Genomic DNA, 20405 nt, shown 5'->3' with positions numbered 1-20405 from the left:
TAAACATTTAAACTTTAATATTCAAAATTCTATAAATAGTTATGAAATACTAATATTATGTCTGAAACTTGAACCTAAAATGAAAACTGTCAGCAGTAATTTGAATATGATTTGCAGAATTGCTTCCTTTGATAAGGTTATATAATAAACCAATTTAGTTAGTTATGATGTGAAAAGCAGTCCATTCATAAATTCAAGAATGTTTTGCTTTGAGAAGCAAAATAAAAATAAATAAAAAACAGAAATGCTTAGTGTATTGTATCCTTTGTGCTCATGCTTGGTGGCCAAAGCAAAATACTCGCATAGTAATTTATTGGCTAAATAAAATTAGTAATTACCATCTAGACATGTTTTCTTGTAAAATATACTGAAACTATCTCAAATTATACACACATCCATGTTTACAATGAAATTTCAGTATTCAGCTCGCACTTGTGCATATTAAAGCAGACTCCTTCCAAACGTGTGTAAAACTATTTTATTCTTGATTTGTAATGATAGCAAAATTAGTGTCTAATATCCACCACTTTTTTTTTTTTTTTTTAACAAGTTTCAGTTTCAATCAACACTAAGTGGGATCACACTTCACTATTTCAGTATGGAAAAGGGGACAAAATAAAAATGCAAGCAAAATACTTTGTTCCTCTTTCTCTGATCAGGCTTCACAGCTGGTGAAAAAAGTTGCCATTTAATGTATGCTACTTCCTAAAAAAAACATCTTGCCTGAAAACAGCTGAACATAGTTTAGATTGTTTATATTGCATTAATAGTGTCAAATAAAAACATTCAACAATGTTTAATTTATGAGGGGTGGGTGGGTGGGAAGAAACTCTGATAAGGCCACACACACACACACACACACCCTTAAAAGGCTTGCACTTTGCTGGATAACTTTTCATGTGTATTTTTTTTTTTTTTTTTTTTTTGAGCATTTATGCTGTTTTCTTGATCTTGAATTTCTGGGAAAACTATGTGAAAATAAGCAAAGAATAAAAGTGAGAAACCTAGAGAAAAAAGATGCTGTAGTGATAACTACTATGTTGACACTTAAGGTTTTATAAATTGAACTTTAATTCGTTAAATTATCATGCATTCTCTTCATGTACATCACTAAGTTTGGTTATTCTAAATTAATGATTTGGTTTTAATTCCATCTAAAAAATAGCTGGTGCTATCTAGCATGTAAAATATAAAATCTGTACAGAAAATAGAGCAACTGCCAGCAGAATTCAAAATTTTGATCTTGATAAATAATCAAAACATTATGCTTGTAAAACAATACACCAACAAAACAGAAATTTCCAACTAATAAACATTAAGTTTTTCTCTGTGTGTGTGTGTATATATATATAATGCCAAGCCATGAATGTATGGCTTATTGGCCAAGGCTGTACATTCAATAAATACAGCAGAAAGTGCAGGGGAGACACAAGGAGAGAGAAGGAGGAAGGGAGGGATTACAGTATTTTTATAAAAGGATACCATTTCAGAAAGGAATTTAAATAATTCTCCAAGCAGTCACTATTACAGCCAACTGGAATTTAATGACTTTCACAATGTTAGTAATATACATTCTCAATATTTTTATAAGAATATATTCCAGTATCCAACAATCTTGCACTGATGAGACCTAATAAGCATGCTCCAAGGAGTAAGTCATTATCATCTACATAAAAGGCCATTTAGATGGGAAGAGGTTCCCTTTATTACTGGTCTAATTCAGTGATCTCCCCCCACCCCCAAAAGATGAAACTTGAAGCCATAGAGAATGAGCAGGTCATTGAGAATGCCTTAAGCTCAATTATGAAACCGCATGTATGAAAACCGGTGTAGTCAAATGCAGCTTTATTTGGGGGAAAAAAAAAAAAAAAACTGATAGAATCTGCTTTTAATGAATGCATTTGAGTTTTATGATCTTTTGTACAGACATGTCAGCAAAACAGTTATCACATGTGCAACTCTACAACTCTGTAGATACAGCACTAGAAAGAGATCTGTGGATTCTTATTCAGCCTATTTGACTAACAGCTGTTAAGTGCCTGATATTCGATTAATGTCCAGATATTTACAATGAGGTTAAAACATCACCGTTAAAGTAATATTACTCATATGACAAGAACAAAAACCTTATTAAGGTTCCTTAGTACTTAACATACAGCTCTTCCATCACTGCTAAGCATTTCACATGTGCATCAGTTTCTAAAAGCTTTATACAACCAACCTTAGAATATCAATTCTTTGGTAGAAGTAATAATTTTCTGTGGTCCACTGTTAGAACATCACTAGCTACATAGCTAGAAATAAAATAACACTGACAGCTTGCATTTGCATAATTAATCAGGATTTTCTTCATCAGGATTAAAAGTATCAATGTACATATTTTCTTTTTTATGCATACGCCTTACATGGGATCTTAGATTGTCCCTTCGTGCAGATCTATACATACAATGTGGACATAAATGTGGCTTCTCACCTGTATGCATCCGACGGTGCTGGATTATCTTTTTAAGCTGAATACTAGCAAATCCACAAATGTCACATAAGAAATTATTATCACTGCGATGTTTGTTCATATGCTTCTGCATATCAGCTTCTGTTGGGCGATCTTTACCACATATTTTGCAACTTACTTTTATTGTAAAGTTCTTATTAGATGATGCATGCAACTTCTGATGTTTTTTGTATGCCTTGTACACAGTACATGTGTAAGGACAATGTGGACATTTATATTCTTCAGCATTATGACGGTGACGCTGAGGTGGAGCTTCTGGCTTATGTCTTTTCTTTCCACATGGATGGTAACCATCAACAAGCACATGTTTCTGAATGTGTTTGTCCAGCTTATCCCTTCGCTGTGTTGAATATGAACAAGAGGGACATGAATAAAGCCTGTTGCTATTTGCTGTTATGTCCCTATTTTTTGACTTTTTTTCTTTCGATTTTGACTTCTGTTTCATGTGTTGGGAGTGTTGTGATCTTATATGTTTTTTTAAAGATGCCCGACTTCTCATTACAGCTCCACATTCACCACAGTCATAACCTATAGTTGGTGCCTCTTCAATAGTAAGATGTGCTGTATCAATTACCAGCCGTGATTCAAATCCAGGTTCATCCATCTGATCTGCACCCATTTCTATTGATGATCCAACAACAAATCTTTCACTATCAACATGCGTTCCAACTGGATCACCAATGATAACTTCATTTCCCACAGTAGAGCCAACAACCACTTCACCACCTTCAATAATATCTTCTTGCTTTATCATGCTATTGGGCACCAAGATAATCTCTCCATGAGGATCATCCTCACCCCCCACTTCCACATTCTGCTCAACTATCATTTCATTTCCTATATTGTCATGGAAAATAAACTGCCCAACATGATTATTTCCTAATATTACTTCTTCCATTCCTTGAGGTTTCATAGCAATGTAACTTGGATGCTCCACATGGGTTTCAGGAATGATCATGGAATGATCTCCCATCATTTTGAGTACCTGATGTTAAATTTCACAGTTTGCCTAGAAAATAAAATATAAAAAATTAGCTTCTCACCAATAAAATATATAACAACATACAAATCTTCTTTACCAGTTAGTAGAAATACAATAAAGAAAAACTGGAATTACAACTGGGGTGTCAGTTCTTTGAAAAACTGGAGTTTTTCAAAGAACTGACACCCACCCATCCACCCTTTAAGGATTCACCTGTGGTCTGTACCTCTAAGTCTTTTTTTAATGGCAGTTTAAGACTATAAAACCCACAGTACAATTTAGTTACCATGACTTGGAGAGATAATGTGGGAATCCTGTCTAAAGAGACCCAACATGATCTTTTTCAAGCCACTTCAGAGCTCAAAATAGTGGTCTCATACTAGGCAATGAAAATCATTATCACTTCACTATCATAACGATCTATGCTATGATAGAGACACTACTTACTTGGCCCAGGTGGCTAAGAGCAGCTTCTTAAAAATGCAGACCATTCAATTAATATATACACTAAATGGACAAAGCGTTATAGAGATACCTACCTAATATCATGTCGGTCCTCCTCTAGTGCAAATAACAGCCTGTACTCTCCAAGGCATTGACTCCACCAGATACTGGAGTAATTCCACCCATGCCAACTGCACCTTAGAAGTTGGTCCCAGATATATGGATCTGATGTCTCTCTCTTCAACATCCGAGAGAGAGATTCGATCAGATTTAAATACGGGGACCTTAGGGCCACTGGATGGTCCCAAACTCAGATGAATGTTCCTTAAGCCATGGCTGGGTGGCTGTGGCCCAGTGGGGCAGTGCATTGTCTGTGATCAGCAAGCACATTCTGGTAGCTCATAGTATTTAAGGATCTTTCCAGACACACTTAGGGACCTGATGTGTCACATGAAAATGCTCTCAAACCACCAGAAAGCCAACCTGGTACGATGGAGCCATGGCCTTGCTGTCAACACCACACTTGCACCCTCCCATCAGCTCGGTACAACTGATAACAGGATTCATCAGACCACATGACTCTGGTCCACTCTACTGAGGTCCAGTTTTGATGGTCCTGACACCAGGCAAGGTACAATGCCTGATGACGAGCTATCAATAGTGGTACACAATTAGGGCATCAGCTCCTGTAGCCCACAGCATGCAGGGTACACCGATGCTGAAGGAATTCTGACATTGAAACTGGATGCGATTTGTGCTGCCATTGCAATGCGATTGGTATGTACAAGCATGGACAGCCTACATCGACCCAGGTCATCTATGGCATGTGGCCAGGTTGCTCGCCGGGCACTGGTACATCTGTTGATGGTATATTAATGGTAGACCTTTGACACAGTTGCCTATGAGAACCCTAGGGTTCTTACCACTTGTGCAACAGAATAACCCATCTGTCTTGCACCGATAATGTCCACAAAGTCGCTAAGATTGCCACCAATTTCTGCCTATTTACTGTCTGCATTCAATTTGGCATTTCACTCTGCACAGGGGATGCCAGTATCAACTTCCCATCACCCCTGTCTCTATTGTTTTGTCCATTAAGTGCAAGTCTCGAGTGATTACAGCATATTATTTATTTCAATTTAAATAATAAAATTGCTGAATTTAATTTACTTAGTTGCGTACACTCTACGGGAATAAGAATAAATTAAGTGAGTTAAAAGATATATATTTCAGATTAAGAGAAAAAATATCATAAAAAATTTAAGAACCAGCCAGAATGATATGGAAACTTTATACACTTAAAAAGGTATTCTACCTAAACAGCAAAACTATGTGTGATGGTAATGGTAATCTTAGAAGTTGGTCATTGCTCACACAATGACCAATGTGTGGCATCCCAGCAACATGAAGTGTCTATATTCGACCCATTCCAAAGGAAAGGGAGATAAGGGACACCCATCAAACTATTGTCATATCTTGATTTTCCTGTTGAAACCAGTGGAGGAAGAAGTCATTAACAGTTAGTTCCCTACATAGGGAACACACCAACAGGTGTCGTCTTTCTCCCTAACACTTGTCCAACATGCACACACACTTATGAAATCAGCAATCCTAGCAGCACAGAAGAAACTTTCAGAAACAAGAACTAAAGGACAAACCAAGTATATAAAGAAAATAATTCAAAATTGTAACAGAAGAACTCAAACATGTAGGATGAAAACAATGTAAATTGTGTGCAAGTTAATGCAGCAATAATTGTTAACAGATTGTTGATAATAAGAGCTTTTAAATCTGTACTGGCTTTACGAGGTACTGCTTCCTTCCATTTGTTGCTGTACAACAAGACATCTAAAGCATGGTCAACTATACTCGACTTGCAGAATGAAGTTATTATTATTTCGGGAAACTCCAAGGAGTCGATAGACTCATCGAGGGAGGCCCTAACATCATGTCAAGAACAACTATTCGACATTCACACAGTATCTATCATACCTCGCCTTCAACTCATTCACGGTCATAGCACCCACAACAGACTGTCAGCTTATTCCACTCATTCACCACTCTCCAAGTAAAAAACCTAACTCTAACACTCCTGCCAACCACATTCTTCCCCAGCTTCCATGGATGGCCCTTAGTCCTCCCACCACCAGTCCTATTCTCAAAAATATCTTCTGAATTAATCTTATAGAAACCGTTCAGTAATTTGAATGTCTCAATCATATCACCCCTTTTCTGCCTATCAACCAATTTTTGCAACCCACAAATCTTCAACCTGTTCTCATAAGGTTCATTCCACAGACTTGCTATCATCTTGGTCACTCGTCTCTGGATCCTCTCCACCTCCTCCCCATCAAGAAGAAACCCTGGCGCCCATATCTGGGCACAGCAGTCTAGATGGGGGTCTTATAAAGGCTCGATATAGAGGAACAATAACTTGTTTGCTCAGCTTGTTAAAGTATTTTTCAGCAACCAAGTGATTTTGATGAGCTGATTTAGCCACTTTTGCAATGTGCCCCCCTAAACTTCAATTCCCTATCCACCAACACTCCCAAATCCCTGGCCTCATCAATCTCCTGGAATACGGTTCCACCAAAGTGATATACTGCTGCTAATCTTTTCGCTCCAAAATGCAAAACCTTACACTTTGCCACATTAAATTGACATCCATTTTCCCTAGCCCAGTCCTCCAAACTATCCAAATCATCCTGCAAAATTTCGACATCCTGTGCACTCACAATTGCCCTACCCAACTTTGCATCATCAGCAAACAAGTGAACACTTCCTCTCAGATCCTTTCCTATATCGTTAATGAACAAATTGAAAAGTAGTGGTCCAAGAACAGAACCCTGCGGCACACCACTAGTCACAAGCCGTCTTCTGGACTCCACTCCTGAATAAACCACTCTCTGGTATCTCTCCATCAACCAACCTCCTATCCATCTCACCAACCGTATATCCATCCCCATATGCTCCAGTTGACTGATTAGTGTTCCATGTGGTATCCTGTCAAAGGCCTTTGCAAGGTTCAGTAGAATCAACTGTAAACCTATTACCCTTATCCAGTCACTGTGTTATAAAATGTGAGCAAGTTACTGAGGCATGATCTACCCTTCACAAAACCATGTTGTCCCCCATATATCCCATTTTCATCTATCCAATCCTGTATTCCTGTCTTGACTTATTTCTCCAAGACCTTGACAACGATTCCTGATATGCTAATTGGTTGGTAATTTACAACCGCAGTCTTGGAACCTCCTTTATGCAGTGGAACTATTTTCCCCTCTTTCCACCCCCTCGGGACTAACCCAGATCCGAAACTCAAATTAAACAAAATGGTGGAGGTGAGCTATCACCAATAACACACCTCCCTCCCCACCATTTTATTCTCCCTGTCACTCCTGAACACACCATACCCCTCACATTCAATCCCACTAGCTGTGTCATCTTCTGTCAGCCATGTTTCACTAATGCCAATAACCCGTGGTCTGGAAGTGCCAACCAAGGCCAAAAATTCTTCCTTCTTGTTCCTAATACTTCTGGCATTTGTATACATGAATTGCAGAAGCCGATTTGTCCCATCTCTATTTTGATGCCTTATATTAACTATCCCATTCTGATTCGTGGTCTTTCCTACTCGCTTGGGCATATTACACACATTCACACACTCAACTGTCTCCCTAAAATTTGATATCTACTTCACCCCCCCTTAATAACTCTAGTTTCCCTGATTCTGCACATTTATTTCCACTACATTTGACAACACCTTTTCAAGTCCCCGTACACCAAATCCATTCAAATGTAAACCATCCATTTTATATAAATCCTTTCGCCAATCGAATTCATTCCACACCACTCAAACATAATTCATGGATAAAGTCATTAGCAATTATGGCCCTCCTTCTATACTCTTCACTGTCATATCGCAGCTAGAGACTCACCACCCTAACTCTCTCAAGTTAGCACATATATTTCTTATGTTCTTCAAGGTGTTAATTCTCCATTTAGATAGCCCAAGTGATATATAATCTTAAAACACGGATCAAACTAGTAACTCTTATCTTCTGCCACGTCCAAGAGATCATAAACTGCCAAGTGTTCTGACAAGATGTCAGAAGGACTGTTAACATTTACATCAAGATAATAATAAATTTAGTTTAATCCTTTATCCTAGTGTAAGCAAACAAAGTTTGCACCTGAAGTATCTTCAGGACTGAGGCAACTCGTAGTAAAGGTGGACCAATCTCTCATCACTCCTTGTCTCAGCATTGTTACACCCTGATAAATTAAGAATGGAAAATTTCAGTTATCATGATGTAACACGAGGAAAAAAAAAAAAAAAAAAAAAAACTGTATAAATAACTAAGTAAGCAAGCTTGTTCCTAGGCAGATATCATTAAGAGCTTTTGAAAATAACGAAAGAAAGAAAAATATAGCTGAAATTGTTTGTTGAAGAAAGGAATTTTATTACAGTTGTGATATGATAAAATCAGGTTAAATAAAACAAAGAATATTAATCACAGGAGTTTGTATGTGAGAGGCTAGTTTTTACACTTGAAATAAGAGATTAAAGATTCGAGTTAATTCTTAGAAAATTTTGGACGGGGGATTAATTTAGTATAGATGACATAGAGGTTAGCTTAAACAAAGACTAAAGCCCAAGGGCATAATTCCAAATTGAGACTTAGTCATGTGCACACGGACCGCAAGATGTTTTGACAGAAAAACACCACTCTAATTGGTCAGTGAAATCAACTCCAGTAAAGGGGGGAAGAAAGGAAATTGAAGGTGCCGGTAGGGTCTACGTATAAAAGGGTTAGGAACTCCCCATCCACAAGGCTTTTTTCCTCAGTTTTCTTCACGAGTCTTCATATAGGTCTCGCGGTTTTCCTGAGTGACGGGCTAGGAGTTTTCTCCGTCCAACACAATAAGGAAACCAAGTGTGTGGGATTTCGATTCTGTGTTCCTATTGTAAGAAATGAGGGATGCCGTTTAGTTAAAGAAAAGAAGATAATGTTAGTGTGTTTCATCATCCAGTGAGAGTAACGAAAGAAAGAAAAATATGCTTGCATCCAAGTGAAAAATATAGCTGAAATTGTTTGAAACAAATTTGTGGATGTGTGGAATGAGTTCGATTGGCGAAAGGATTTATATAAAATGGATGGTTTATATTTGAATGGATTTGGTGTACAGGGACTTGAAAAGGTGTTGTCGAATATAGTGGAAGTAAATGTGCAGTTAAAGAAAAGAAGATAATGTCAGTGTGTTTCATCATCCAGTGAGAGTAACGAGAGAAAGAAATCTATACAGAAGTCAGTGCCCACATGGTGACTTTTACAGCCGTAGAATTGAAGATCATATGTCCTTGATTGAAGCATGTAAAGTAAAGATCATGAAAGCCCATCTTAATGCCAAAGGAACTTAGGAGTGATAAGTTATAGAAGAGTTTGTTCTAGGAAGGTACAATCGGAAAAGGGTAGAATCCAGTGTAGAAGACCCAAGTAAAAAGGTACTGTAAAGAATCTCGTGTCAATTCAAATCATATGTAGCTGTAATCATTGTTCAATACCAGAACAGTTGAAAGGATTAATGAGAATTATACTAGGACTTTAGTACATGTCAGACTAGAATGAGAATAAGCTTGTTACTATTAATTAATAAGTATTCATGTGCCTAGAGATTTATGTATGTACACTGTATTTCATTTAAGAGAGTTTTAAAGGTCAAAAGTGTGTATCAGCTCAGCGAGAGGATAATTTTAATACATATTGTCATAATAAGAAAATTAGAGTAACTGATTATATATGTCCTAGAAAGTACAGAATTATAGCGTGATCAGACCAGTAAGGGGTTAGATAAAGGGTCAACTAGCTCTAGGACTATATATGTTTGTTTGTATAGAATCTGTTATGGTGGTATGATCACAATTCCCATATAGATTCTTAGCCTAATACTTGTGTTTAGCTAGTGTTAATTGTATTATATATTCTTAGTATTGAATTGAGTTTTATTTGATAAAGAATGAATTGTACCATGTTTAAGAGTTCAATAAACTTTTGTTCAATGAAAATACAGTTGTCTAAGATTGCTCTCAATGCACCACTTGTAACAACATACGAACCTAATCATGTAGGGGTTTTTTGAATTTATATCTTAAACTAAATGTCCTAAAAGGCGCAGTATAAAATAAATATTTAGGGACAATAAGGGGAGAAGAACCTTGAATATTTGTATTTGGGTGATATCTCGTATATAGGTAAGATTTGGATAAAGACAAGTAGAGTTTCACATGTAAGGATAGTTGAAAGCATAATAATCGTAAAATGGGACACAACAGTATCTCCCATAATGCAAAACACATCTCCTTGCAGACACGTATAATGCTATGCATTAAGGGAAGGGCCACTACCCAGACCGGTTTCGACCTTTATTGAGATCTTGTCAATAGCCCTTCCCTTACTGCATAGCATTATAGATGTCTGCAAGATGTGCTTTGCATTATGGGAGATACTGAGACAAGGAGTGATGAGAGTTTGGTCCACCTATACTATGAGTTGCCTCAGTCCTAAAGATACTTCAGGTGCAAAGTTTGTTTGCTTACACTTGGATAAAGGATTAAACTAAATTTATTGTAACCAAATGGAAAATAAACTTCCAACATCTTTCTCTAAATCCAGAGTAATTTAATAATAAAGTGGTACACCTTTTGGCAACTCATATAGGTAAATATAACCTCTCCATTGTTTCTGCCTTAGTATCACCACTTCTGAGTCTGGCTCCTACTGACGAGACCTCAATAAAGGTCGAAACCGGTCTGGGTAGTGGTCCTTCCCTTAATGCATAGCATTATACATGTCTGCAAAGAGATGTGCTTTGCATTATGGGAGATACTGAGACAAAGCGTTATGAGAGCTTGGTCCACCTGAGTTGCCTCAGTCCTGGAGATACTTCAGGTGCAAACTTTGTTTGCTTACACTTGGTTAAAGGATTAAACTAAATTTTATAGTCTAACCAAGTGGAAAAATAAACTTCCAACATTTTACATCCAGAACCATAAGCTGACATCATTATGAATACTCCCTTTCATACAGAGTCAAATAGAAGGAAACAATACTACATAGGTCTTTAGAAATCTGAAGTGAGCAACAGTAGAAGCAATGAAATGCTCCCCTAACTTCAACAAGTATGCCTTTATTAATTAATTTACTCAAAACTGCAATTCTGAGCTAAATTTCAGGCCAGAGGCCACCATAAGCTAGTACCTGTATTCTCAAGCATTCTATGGGACTTAATCTCATTGTTTACCATTACAATTTTACACTGTTTCCACATTATATAATTCAAATATAATCAATCTGGTTTGATGTAATAAGTTGAATGGACAGCCTGTAGAAAAAGTTAATAAATACAAAAAAGTATTTATTTGGGTATTTTGTATAATAAATTTAGTTTAATCCTTTATTTTGGTTATTTTGGGTATTTTGGTTAATAGGAATGTAAATTCAGGAATCTGACTGGTAAAACAACTAGTAAAGCCGAGCAGACTGTAGACTTAATTAAAAGAAGTTCACTTGTACACATACCAGCCACTGAATGGGAAACATTTAATAACGTGTTGGACCTTGTTTAGCCTGAATCCATTCCACAAGGTGTTCACCAGACAGTCCTTTAACTGACTCAGATTTGATGGAAGAGGACTTTGCACCCAGATCTGTTTTTTTTAACATGTCCCAAATGTTCTCAATGAGGTTCAAATCTGGGCTTTGTGTTGGAAGTCACTGTCATGTGCACTGAACAATTCTAGTGCAATGGACAGTAGCATTGTCATCTGTGAAACAATGTCATTTGCTAGATAAAAAGTGAACATCGTAGGACTTAATCGGGAATAATGTTCAGATATTCCTTGGAGGAAGGACATCCAATCTTCCAGCGATACCAGGGGACCTGATCTGTACCAACAGAACATGTCCTGCACCATGACACCACTTCCAGAACCTTGAGTTGTGTTTATAAAGCAAGCCAGGTTCATTGCTTCATGGGGCTCCCACCAAACTCTTTGCATAAAATTGGTACAGAACAAGGAGTACGACTTGTCGACCCATTACTTTTTCCCAGTCTTCCAGTGTCTAGTCACTGTGTTCCTGACACCACTGTAGATGGATTTTCACATGCCTATACCAATCTTCTTCAATTCTCTGTGCATAGTTCAGCGAGATATTGGCAGGGAACAGCCTTCATTAAGTGCTTTGGTCAATTGTTTTACATAAGAAGTTCTGTTTGTCCATACAAGCTTTATCAGATGATGGCGATCTCATTCTGACACAGACCATCTTAGGACCACAGTTATGCCTCTTAGATGTGGATTATTTTCCCACTGACTAAACACTCAGGATATCTCACCTTTTGAGAAACCAGTCAGCTCTACTGTCTTCAAAATCATGGCCCCAGCCAGATGGGCACTCACAATTAGCCCCTTATCAAACTCCAAAAGATCCTTTGTTTTTCCCATTGTAATCAACATGATTACCGACACGATTATTGATGATTACCGACTAGCAGCATTCTTAAGTTGCATAGAACACATGGCATGTGACCAAGTATTTTGCACATATGTTGGGTAAGTGACATTTACATATATCTGCATAAAGGTTTTTAATTCAGTGGCTGGTATGTGTAGAAGAAAAGGAATTTTTGATAGTTTTGTTAATATGCTTAGAATCTTTTTAATTTTAGGAAGAGCAAAAAAGAAAATTTTGCTATTTTTATATGTAATTACAGACAATGCTACTGTGTGTAGATGGAGGGATATCAGAGATACTGGGTTGTGTTGAGTGCCTTCCCATGAGTTCTTCAACTCCTTGGCAGTGTCATATAACAACAATAACCCTTTATGTTTTTTTTATTTGTAATATATAGTTTTAATTTTAAAATAGTTCTTTTCTTCCTTCCCTAACTTCACCGAGGAATCATTTTAACTGTATATGCCTTGATATAAACATGAAGTAATTTCCCCCACATTTTCAGGTTGCCAGTTTTTCTCATCCTCTTTTTGCTGTGTTTTTCATATTTTGCTCAATGTTTCTTTCCTCCAGGTAATAAAGATTTGCTTAGTCTTAATATTTAGTATTCTTAATATACAGTTCCTTTTAACAATACTATCTTTATCTCCCCTCCTTTTGTTGGTAAATTGTCTTAATTCTATATATAGCAGCATACTGAAGCCAGCTAGTTCAAGCCTGTTGTTAAAATTTCAAGTATTTTGTGAACTGGTTGTTATACTGAAAAGGGCTACAAACTATATTGGCACGTACTTAAATCCACAATGGGTAGCAGCATTTGGACAATAATACTTGTGTGTGATGATACAGAAAATCCAACAGGGCATGATTATTTTGGCACTGCTTCGTTTCACTCTCCCTCTTTCCTTATGCAGCAGCCCGTGTAAGGATTATCTCCAATAGCTATTTTATAGGAATATCATTTTTCAATAAGCAGCCGCTTAATTTTGCCTGGGCAAATTCTTAAGATAATAACAAGAAGAATAATATGCTCAATATCTGTCCAAGATTTTACATTTCTATAATTGTCATGAACCCAATAAAGTCATTACACTAAAAAGAAGCAGCCCAGATAAAATTAACCAGATATTTGCAGATAATGGAATTCATTTATACTTTTGGGAGGTTCTAATTCTAACAACGGGAGAACACAGCAATTTTTTAATTTAGTGAGCCAGTTGTTAAAAATTACCAGAATACCCCTGTCTACATATCTTTAATTTATATAAATTATGCAACAATGCCCATGAATACACCCATTATCCAAAGGAATTAACTTTATGACATCATGCTTTTTTTTTTTGTTATTCTTTAGCTTTATTTTTTATTTCTAATATATATTTTTTGCTAAAATAGCCATCTGTACATGAAAAATAAAACCAGTACAAATGAAATCAACTAAACATCAAGTGATTTGGCACATGCTCCTTTATGAGACTTTATGGATTAGCTAAAGAATCAAGATGCTAACATTATTCTGCCAGGCACACCTGAATGGAGTCCGAGTAGCTCTGTGTGAGAAGGCATTGACCAGGGCATGATTTGCAGAGATAAGTGAAATTATTCATATGCATGGCTGAGCAAAATATTCAATGCTACATATGATATATCCTTCCCAATATCAATTTATCTTAAACAAAAATGGTGAATGATCTACTTCATTCTATCCAGTTTGTGTGCTGTCTGTCACTCTCCTAATGCCACAAGTTAGTCAAAAGTTTGAGATTTTTTCCCTTTAACCTTCATTTTAGACAAATTATGGACTCTACAACTGTGTTATAAATAACTATTTTAATTTCTCAACGTTTCGACTTCATATTAAGGTCATCACTGGAGTATACACATATATACAAAGACAAGCTGAATATATTTCACACAGTTTGCTACAGAGACAATGATTTGATCAAGTGTTATTTTACTGGTATGACCACTAGTGAAAATAAAATAAATTAATTTAAATAAATAAACAAAAAAAATGTGTATACTCCAGATGATGACCTTGATATGAAGGTCAAAACGTCGGGAAATTAAATAGTTATTTATAACACGGTTGTAGAGTCCACAATTTGTCTAAAATGAATGCTGATCACCATGTAACACTAAAGGAAAGTCTTCTAACCTTAATTTTCTGCAATCCAATTTCTCAACTGCTAAGTAAATTTACCTTGAAAATTTTATTAATTGGCTGTCAACCAGGTGACACGTCTATCTAGAATGACAATAGCACAAACTGCACAAAATATCCAAATTCATATTTATACATGTAACTAAAATGTATTACGTTTGTTGGGGGGGGGGGGGGGGGGAACCAGAGAGCTGGAGGAAACCCACAGTTCTGAGACTAATTAATTCAATGCTGAGGAATGAAAAATAAACAGCAGGTGAACCATATACTGACTAATCACCACTGTTGCCAAACTGACAAATAAAGTGGATCACAACCTTGTAAAGTGGACCTATAACCTTTAGTTCTTTGTGTTAATGTCCTCCTCAACACTGCCATAATCCATTGTGTTGTGCTCGCAATTCTGACTAAATTTCAAAATGTTTGCAACTTAGGATCAAATTAGAATTTGCCCTCAAAATTTCAAGTTCTTGCCATCACCCTCAGCTCCCTCTTTTTCAAAAGATTCCCACCAATACGTCTCACTGCTTCCAAATTTCACAACTTTATAGTCTACGCTTACAAGAGTCTTTCACTCCATGGAGGTCAGATGTTAATAATAATAAATTTTTCATACAATGGGAGAAAGTGTTAGAACAAGGAGATATGCCCAGAAGTTGTATAAAGAGGGTGTGAGCAAGGGCATAAGGAATAGGTTCTTTGTATGGAGGTATGGAGTATGGTTGTTCAGTGGAATGCTTTGCCTGACATTGAGTGAATTTAAAGCATGGTTTGATGGGCTTTGTGTGTAAACAGCGTTTACCTCCAGCGATGAGTCTTTAGACTCCATAAATGCCTGGCGTTAATAATAATTTTCTGTAGATATTTCAATGGCTACTGGTCCTTAGAATTGGCATCATTAATTTCTCTACTCTCCTTTATACGTGTTAAAACATTACCAAGAAGAAGTTATCATCTCCCTTTTTCCTATCATACTAACAAGGAGTCACCCCCTGCTGATCGTGTAAGAGTGATTAACAAGGGTGTTAGAACTATATTTTTTGCCTGGAGGGTAGTGAATGTGTGGAATGTGTTACTAGAACAATTAAACTCCAAACTCAGAGAAGAATCCTCCCCCCCCATCTATTCCTGTCTTTTGAAATAGCATCCTTCTCAATTTTTTTTTTTTAAATTGAATCTGCAGGTTACCAAATACAATGTTAATATATTTATTCTTTCTCCTCAATTTTATGTCCATCCATGGTACTAGTGTACTATAGGTTGACCAACCTCTCATAAATGTGACTATTTAAAAAAAAAAAAAAAGTACACAATACAGCTGCTTTTCTGCTACAGAACAAAATCAAGAAATTCTTACACTTTTTTCCTTCTGGACATTAACAAAATGCCTTCTTGGCAGCCTTATTCCATGTTGACTGAACAAACATCTCATAGCTAATTAACCGCTAAGTATAGTGTATGCATGCGATTCTTTTTTTTTTCTCTCTCTAAATAAGTACCACAGAAAAGTTTGGACAAAACTTAAGCAACTGCAGTCAAAAGTTTCAGAACATTTGATCAAGTTCAGTACAATGTTGTTTTTTTTGTGCTAAATCTAATCACGTTTTCCATTTGTCTTTTCCAAATGAGAACCACTTTCTCCCCCAACAGTTTTGGAATGGCTGAAAATTATGAGTAAACTATTTTTCCACATTTCTGCCTATTTTTATGTCTTGTTCTTTTAGCAAGACGTTTTTGACAAACTTTTTTTTTTTTCAATCCCACCGACAAGAATATTGACCTGGAGCAGATTTAGCATGGTGAATAGGTTAAGCATTATTATATAAACTAAGAATATGCTTCAGAGAACAAACATGAAAAATTTTCAGGCTATATCAGGTATTTAAATAGGCAAAACAGCATCATAACAAATTATGAAAATCATGCAATACCTAAAGACTGACATCCATGTCACAGTGGAATTCAAACAACAGGCTGTTAGCTGGAGAGTAGACACTATACACTCAACCTAACCAGACCATCTCATCCAGTGCAGTTTATGCATTGAAAGTTGCTTAAAATTCATCATCATCAGCGGTCCTGACAGGCACTTAAGCTCCCACGATCTTCCAACTGTACTTGAACTTCACAACCACTGCTTAAAATTACCAATGGGGTATTGTCACTTATGCAGGACTTTCTGGTTAATGGACATATCATACTGGCTGAATCAGAGGTCTGTAATGCACTGCTCAAATTCTTACAAATGGTAAGAAATTGTACATATTCATAACCTCAACGAATGTCCTTATACCTTATGTATTTCAGCTAGACACAAATTTAAGTAAATAAATAAACCAGGCGGTGCATGATATTTTTAATAATTACTTGAAAAAAAAAACAGTTTGTAATGCTACAAAGAGTGTTTGGGGGCTTGTTCAAGCACCTAATATGGCTTATCTAACCACTCATCAATATTCAGCAGAACTTCAATGTATATAAAAGTCACAAAAATTTTTATAGAACTTTAAATATATATATATAAAAATTATTATATACATTGGCACCTACATAAAGTCCATAGCCACTGCAGGAAGTTCACTAACATCAACTATCAGCATATCTGTCATATTTTGTTTGAACTCATTCATAAACAAAGGACTCACAACTGACTGGCAAACCATTTCGCTCATTCGACTATCATGCATCACCAAGCAAAAAAATCTAGTCTCCATATCCTTGCTAACCACTCTTACTTAATTTCCAAAGACTTCTAATATATAAAATTTTCACATTTTATATATTAGCATTAAGCAGTTTTAAGTTAAACAATAGCTTACAAGGATATCAGACCACATTTTGTAATAACACTAATAGTATAGAAATAACAATTATTATTATTACTGTTAATGGGTATCTCCATGGAGTCAAAGGACTCATTATTTACAATATACCTATCATACCTTCCACAATCCATCCAAAATTTTGCCATCAGAGGTAGAAGCTAACCATCATTCACACAGTGCATATTGTGCCTCTCCTTAAACTGATTCACTAATGAAGAACTGGTTACCAATTCTACTCATTCACCACTGTCATAGCAAAAAGTGTAGACTTCACATCTTTGCAAACCGTAACTTTACTTAACTTCCAATGATGGCTTCTTGTTCTATCACCACCTGCAATATACTGAAAAAATCCCACCTCCACTCTATAAAATCCTTTCAGTAGCTGGAATGTTTCTACATGTCACCTCTCTTCTTTCTATCTGCCAATTTTTACAACTCGCAAATCTTCTCTCCATCTTCATATGGAACACACACATATGTATGTACGTTATTAACAGGTATCTCCATGGAGTCCAAAGACTCATCGCTATATAATCAAAGACTAACAAATTAATACAACATACTTCTAACAGTCAACATACCAATAATACTCAATATAATATGATACAGATATGTGAAAACAGCACCTACTAAATACTGATACTAAATTAAACAAGATATGCTATACAAGAAGACAACTTGTAAATGCTGAATATCTTTTAATTACAACTGTATCTGCACTGAACAAAATGAACGTTGACTGGAAATTTAACTGATGATCTTAAAAAATAACATTACTGAAAATGGCTAACAAACAATGTTTGGTGTATTTGGCTCAAAAATTCCCATTTCAGATGAGGCAGTTATCAGCATAACAGCAAAAACAGTACAGTAACCCAGTAAATAAAGGATCGCTTCTCGTTAGGCAAGTAAAATATTTCTGACAGACAATAAGTGGTAGAACTGTTAACAACAACAACAAAAAAACTGAATCTACATCGATATGATCAAAATAATTTCATGTGGATGTTCGTAAACAAAATCAGTAGTCAGTGATTAGTTTCCTGCAATGCAGTTACAAAAGCACTTAGTGAACTGTATGCAACAGTGAATGGTATATAACTCATAAGCAGTGCGTGTGTGTGCCTGCTTTCTAAGCACCTTCAAATATTACGATTAGAGCGAAAGCTAAGTTTTATATTTAGTTTAGAGCCAATCTTGCAAAACTGGCATCTGACCATCTTAAGCTGGATATGCATTGTGTGAAGCTACAATATTATTCCGATGACAGCTGCAATATCCACCAGAATAATAACTACAAAATAGAAATTAAGACCAGCTGTTGAATTAAAATTACGAACTGCTTCAACACTTTTTCGGAAAATAGAAATTCTCCATATATTTCAGATCCCAATGCTTCTCAAAACAATTTGCTTCATCGATAAGCACTACTAATTTTTCATTTAAAAAAACTTACCCCAAAACATGAAACGAATATTATTTCTTGTTATCTGTATTTTCTGTAAAGAAACGAAGTCTTCCTTCCATCAAGCACGTAAAGCAGCCATGATAACTTGTCCGAACAGCATCTACCAATACCAGTTAGGGTTAATTTTTAACCCTAATGATTTTAAGCAGACGACACTAGGCTTAACATTATTTCTTTCTTCACCTCCAAAATCGTTGATTAAAGATTAGATAATAAATGCACAGTAATTATGCCCTATTAGGCATTAATGTCTGTAAATTCAACATGGCGACAATCCCAGGATTCTTCATCACAATCGGCAATGGCGAAATTTAGAGATCGTCGGTACAGAATTGGCCGACTTCACTACCACCACCACCGGCGACTATAGTCAAAATCGCTGACTAGCTTCTAGCATTCCAAGGACGTATTCAATACTCCTTAACTTTTAGATCTGCTTATTACACTAACATTATTTTAGACTATCATATTTTAATATTCTATTTGATAGCGAAATATTAAAAATAAGTAGTATGATTATACTGCATGCATTATTCCTGAGTGACGCCTTTGTCGTGGGAAGCATTTCCCAGAACGCCATATTGTTAAGCCTATTCAGTATAAGTCGATAATGGCGTACACGCTACGAGGTAACATTCTAGATATACACATACGCAGATCCCCCAATTAGTAATAAGAAACAAATAAGCAAAGGCAAACTTACTGTGAATAAGAGGTTAATATTGGCGTTACTGGGCTTAAAAATAATATATAAAATATATTTTTGGCCACTAAGGCTCAAAAAATTAATACATAGGATAGACATTATGTGACGTCACTAACTTAAGGCGGGAAAATTGACGTCTGCTTTAGATGAGTATAAATTTAAATTTCGCCCTCTTACGGAGACCAATTTGTTTATTTATTCATTCATTTCTTCCAGAAACGAGCACATATACATAAGGCGTTATAATATTATACAGCAATCCCTCAATTAGTGCGCCTAATGCTTTCTTTAAAACAGGCGCATTAATCGAAAACGCACTAATCGAATATAATAACCTATAGGAAAATGTATAATTCGTCCCTCAGATTTCTTTTTTGAGCCTTAATTTTTTTTTATAAAAGAATTAGGTATGTCTCAGGGTCTAGTTAAAAGAAAACCACGAAGCTGAAAGACAATAAAACATATTCAGAATATAAATTTATTATTCTACTTCTTAACGAAGAATTGAGCTAACGTAGTTTGGCGGACATTTTGTTTCTTTTTTTCATACAACCGATGGTATGGCCCTATTGCCTCTTCTACTCTTCTGCAAATTTTACTGCTTCTCCCTTCATCAGGGTCAGCTTTGCTACTTAAAAACTTCGATTGTACGAAAAATATTTTCAAATTGTTTCTGTGAAATCTCTTTTGACTGATTATCAGTGGTTAAATTTTCTACATATTCTTCTGGACCTTCCCGCTGTACATCTAAATTTAGCAGGTCGGGATCACTCAATTCTTCAGAA

General features: G+C 36.0%; 1 protein-coding gene across 3 annotated transcripts; it reads right to left on the bottom strand.

Moving 5' to 3' along the window:
* Nucleotides 1-1870: 1870 nt before the first annotated feature.
* On the bottom strand, nucleotides 1871-19718 carry LOC150104103 (uncharacterized). 3 transcript variants are annotated; one of them, XM_090396768.1, is made up of 2 exons: nucleotides 19618-19718; nucleotides 1871-3521 (listed from the first exon to the last, which is right to left on the bottom strand). In XM_090396768.1, exon 2 carries the CDS (start codon nucleotides 3486-3488, stop codon nucleotides 2334-2336), a length of 1155 nt encoding a protein of 384 aa, XP_090252894.1. In that variant the 5' UTR covers nucleotides 3489-3521; nucleotides 19618-19718; the 3' UTR covers nucleotides 1871-2333. The 3 variants fall into 3 exon arrangements, with proteins under 3 accessions (XP_090252894.1, XP_090252893.1, XP_090252895.1); XM_090396767.1 differs by lacking the exon at nucleotides 19618-19718 and adding an exon at nucleotides 18903-19507; XM_090396769.1 differs by lacking the exon at nucleotides 19618-19718 and adding an exon at nucleotides 17561-18336.
* Nucleotides 19719-20405: the final 687 nt, after the last annotated feature.

The sequence above is a fragment of the Typopeltis vanoorti genome, chromosome 8, assembly GCF_054136105.1.
Source record: "Typopeltis vanoorti isolate ZY-2024b chromosome 8, IOZ_Tvanoo_1.0, whole genome shotgun sequence".
In the NCBI taxonomy this organism is placed as follows: domain Eukaryota; kingdom Metazoa; phylum Arthropoda; class Arachnida; order Uropygi; family Thelyphonidae; genus Typopeltis; species Typopeltis vanoorti.
The sequence above is the reverse complement of the archived record's forward strand: the minus strand, read 5'-3'. Positions and strand labels throughout refer to the sequence as shown.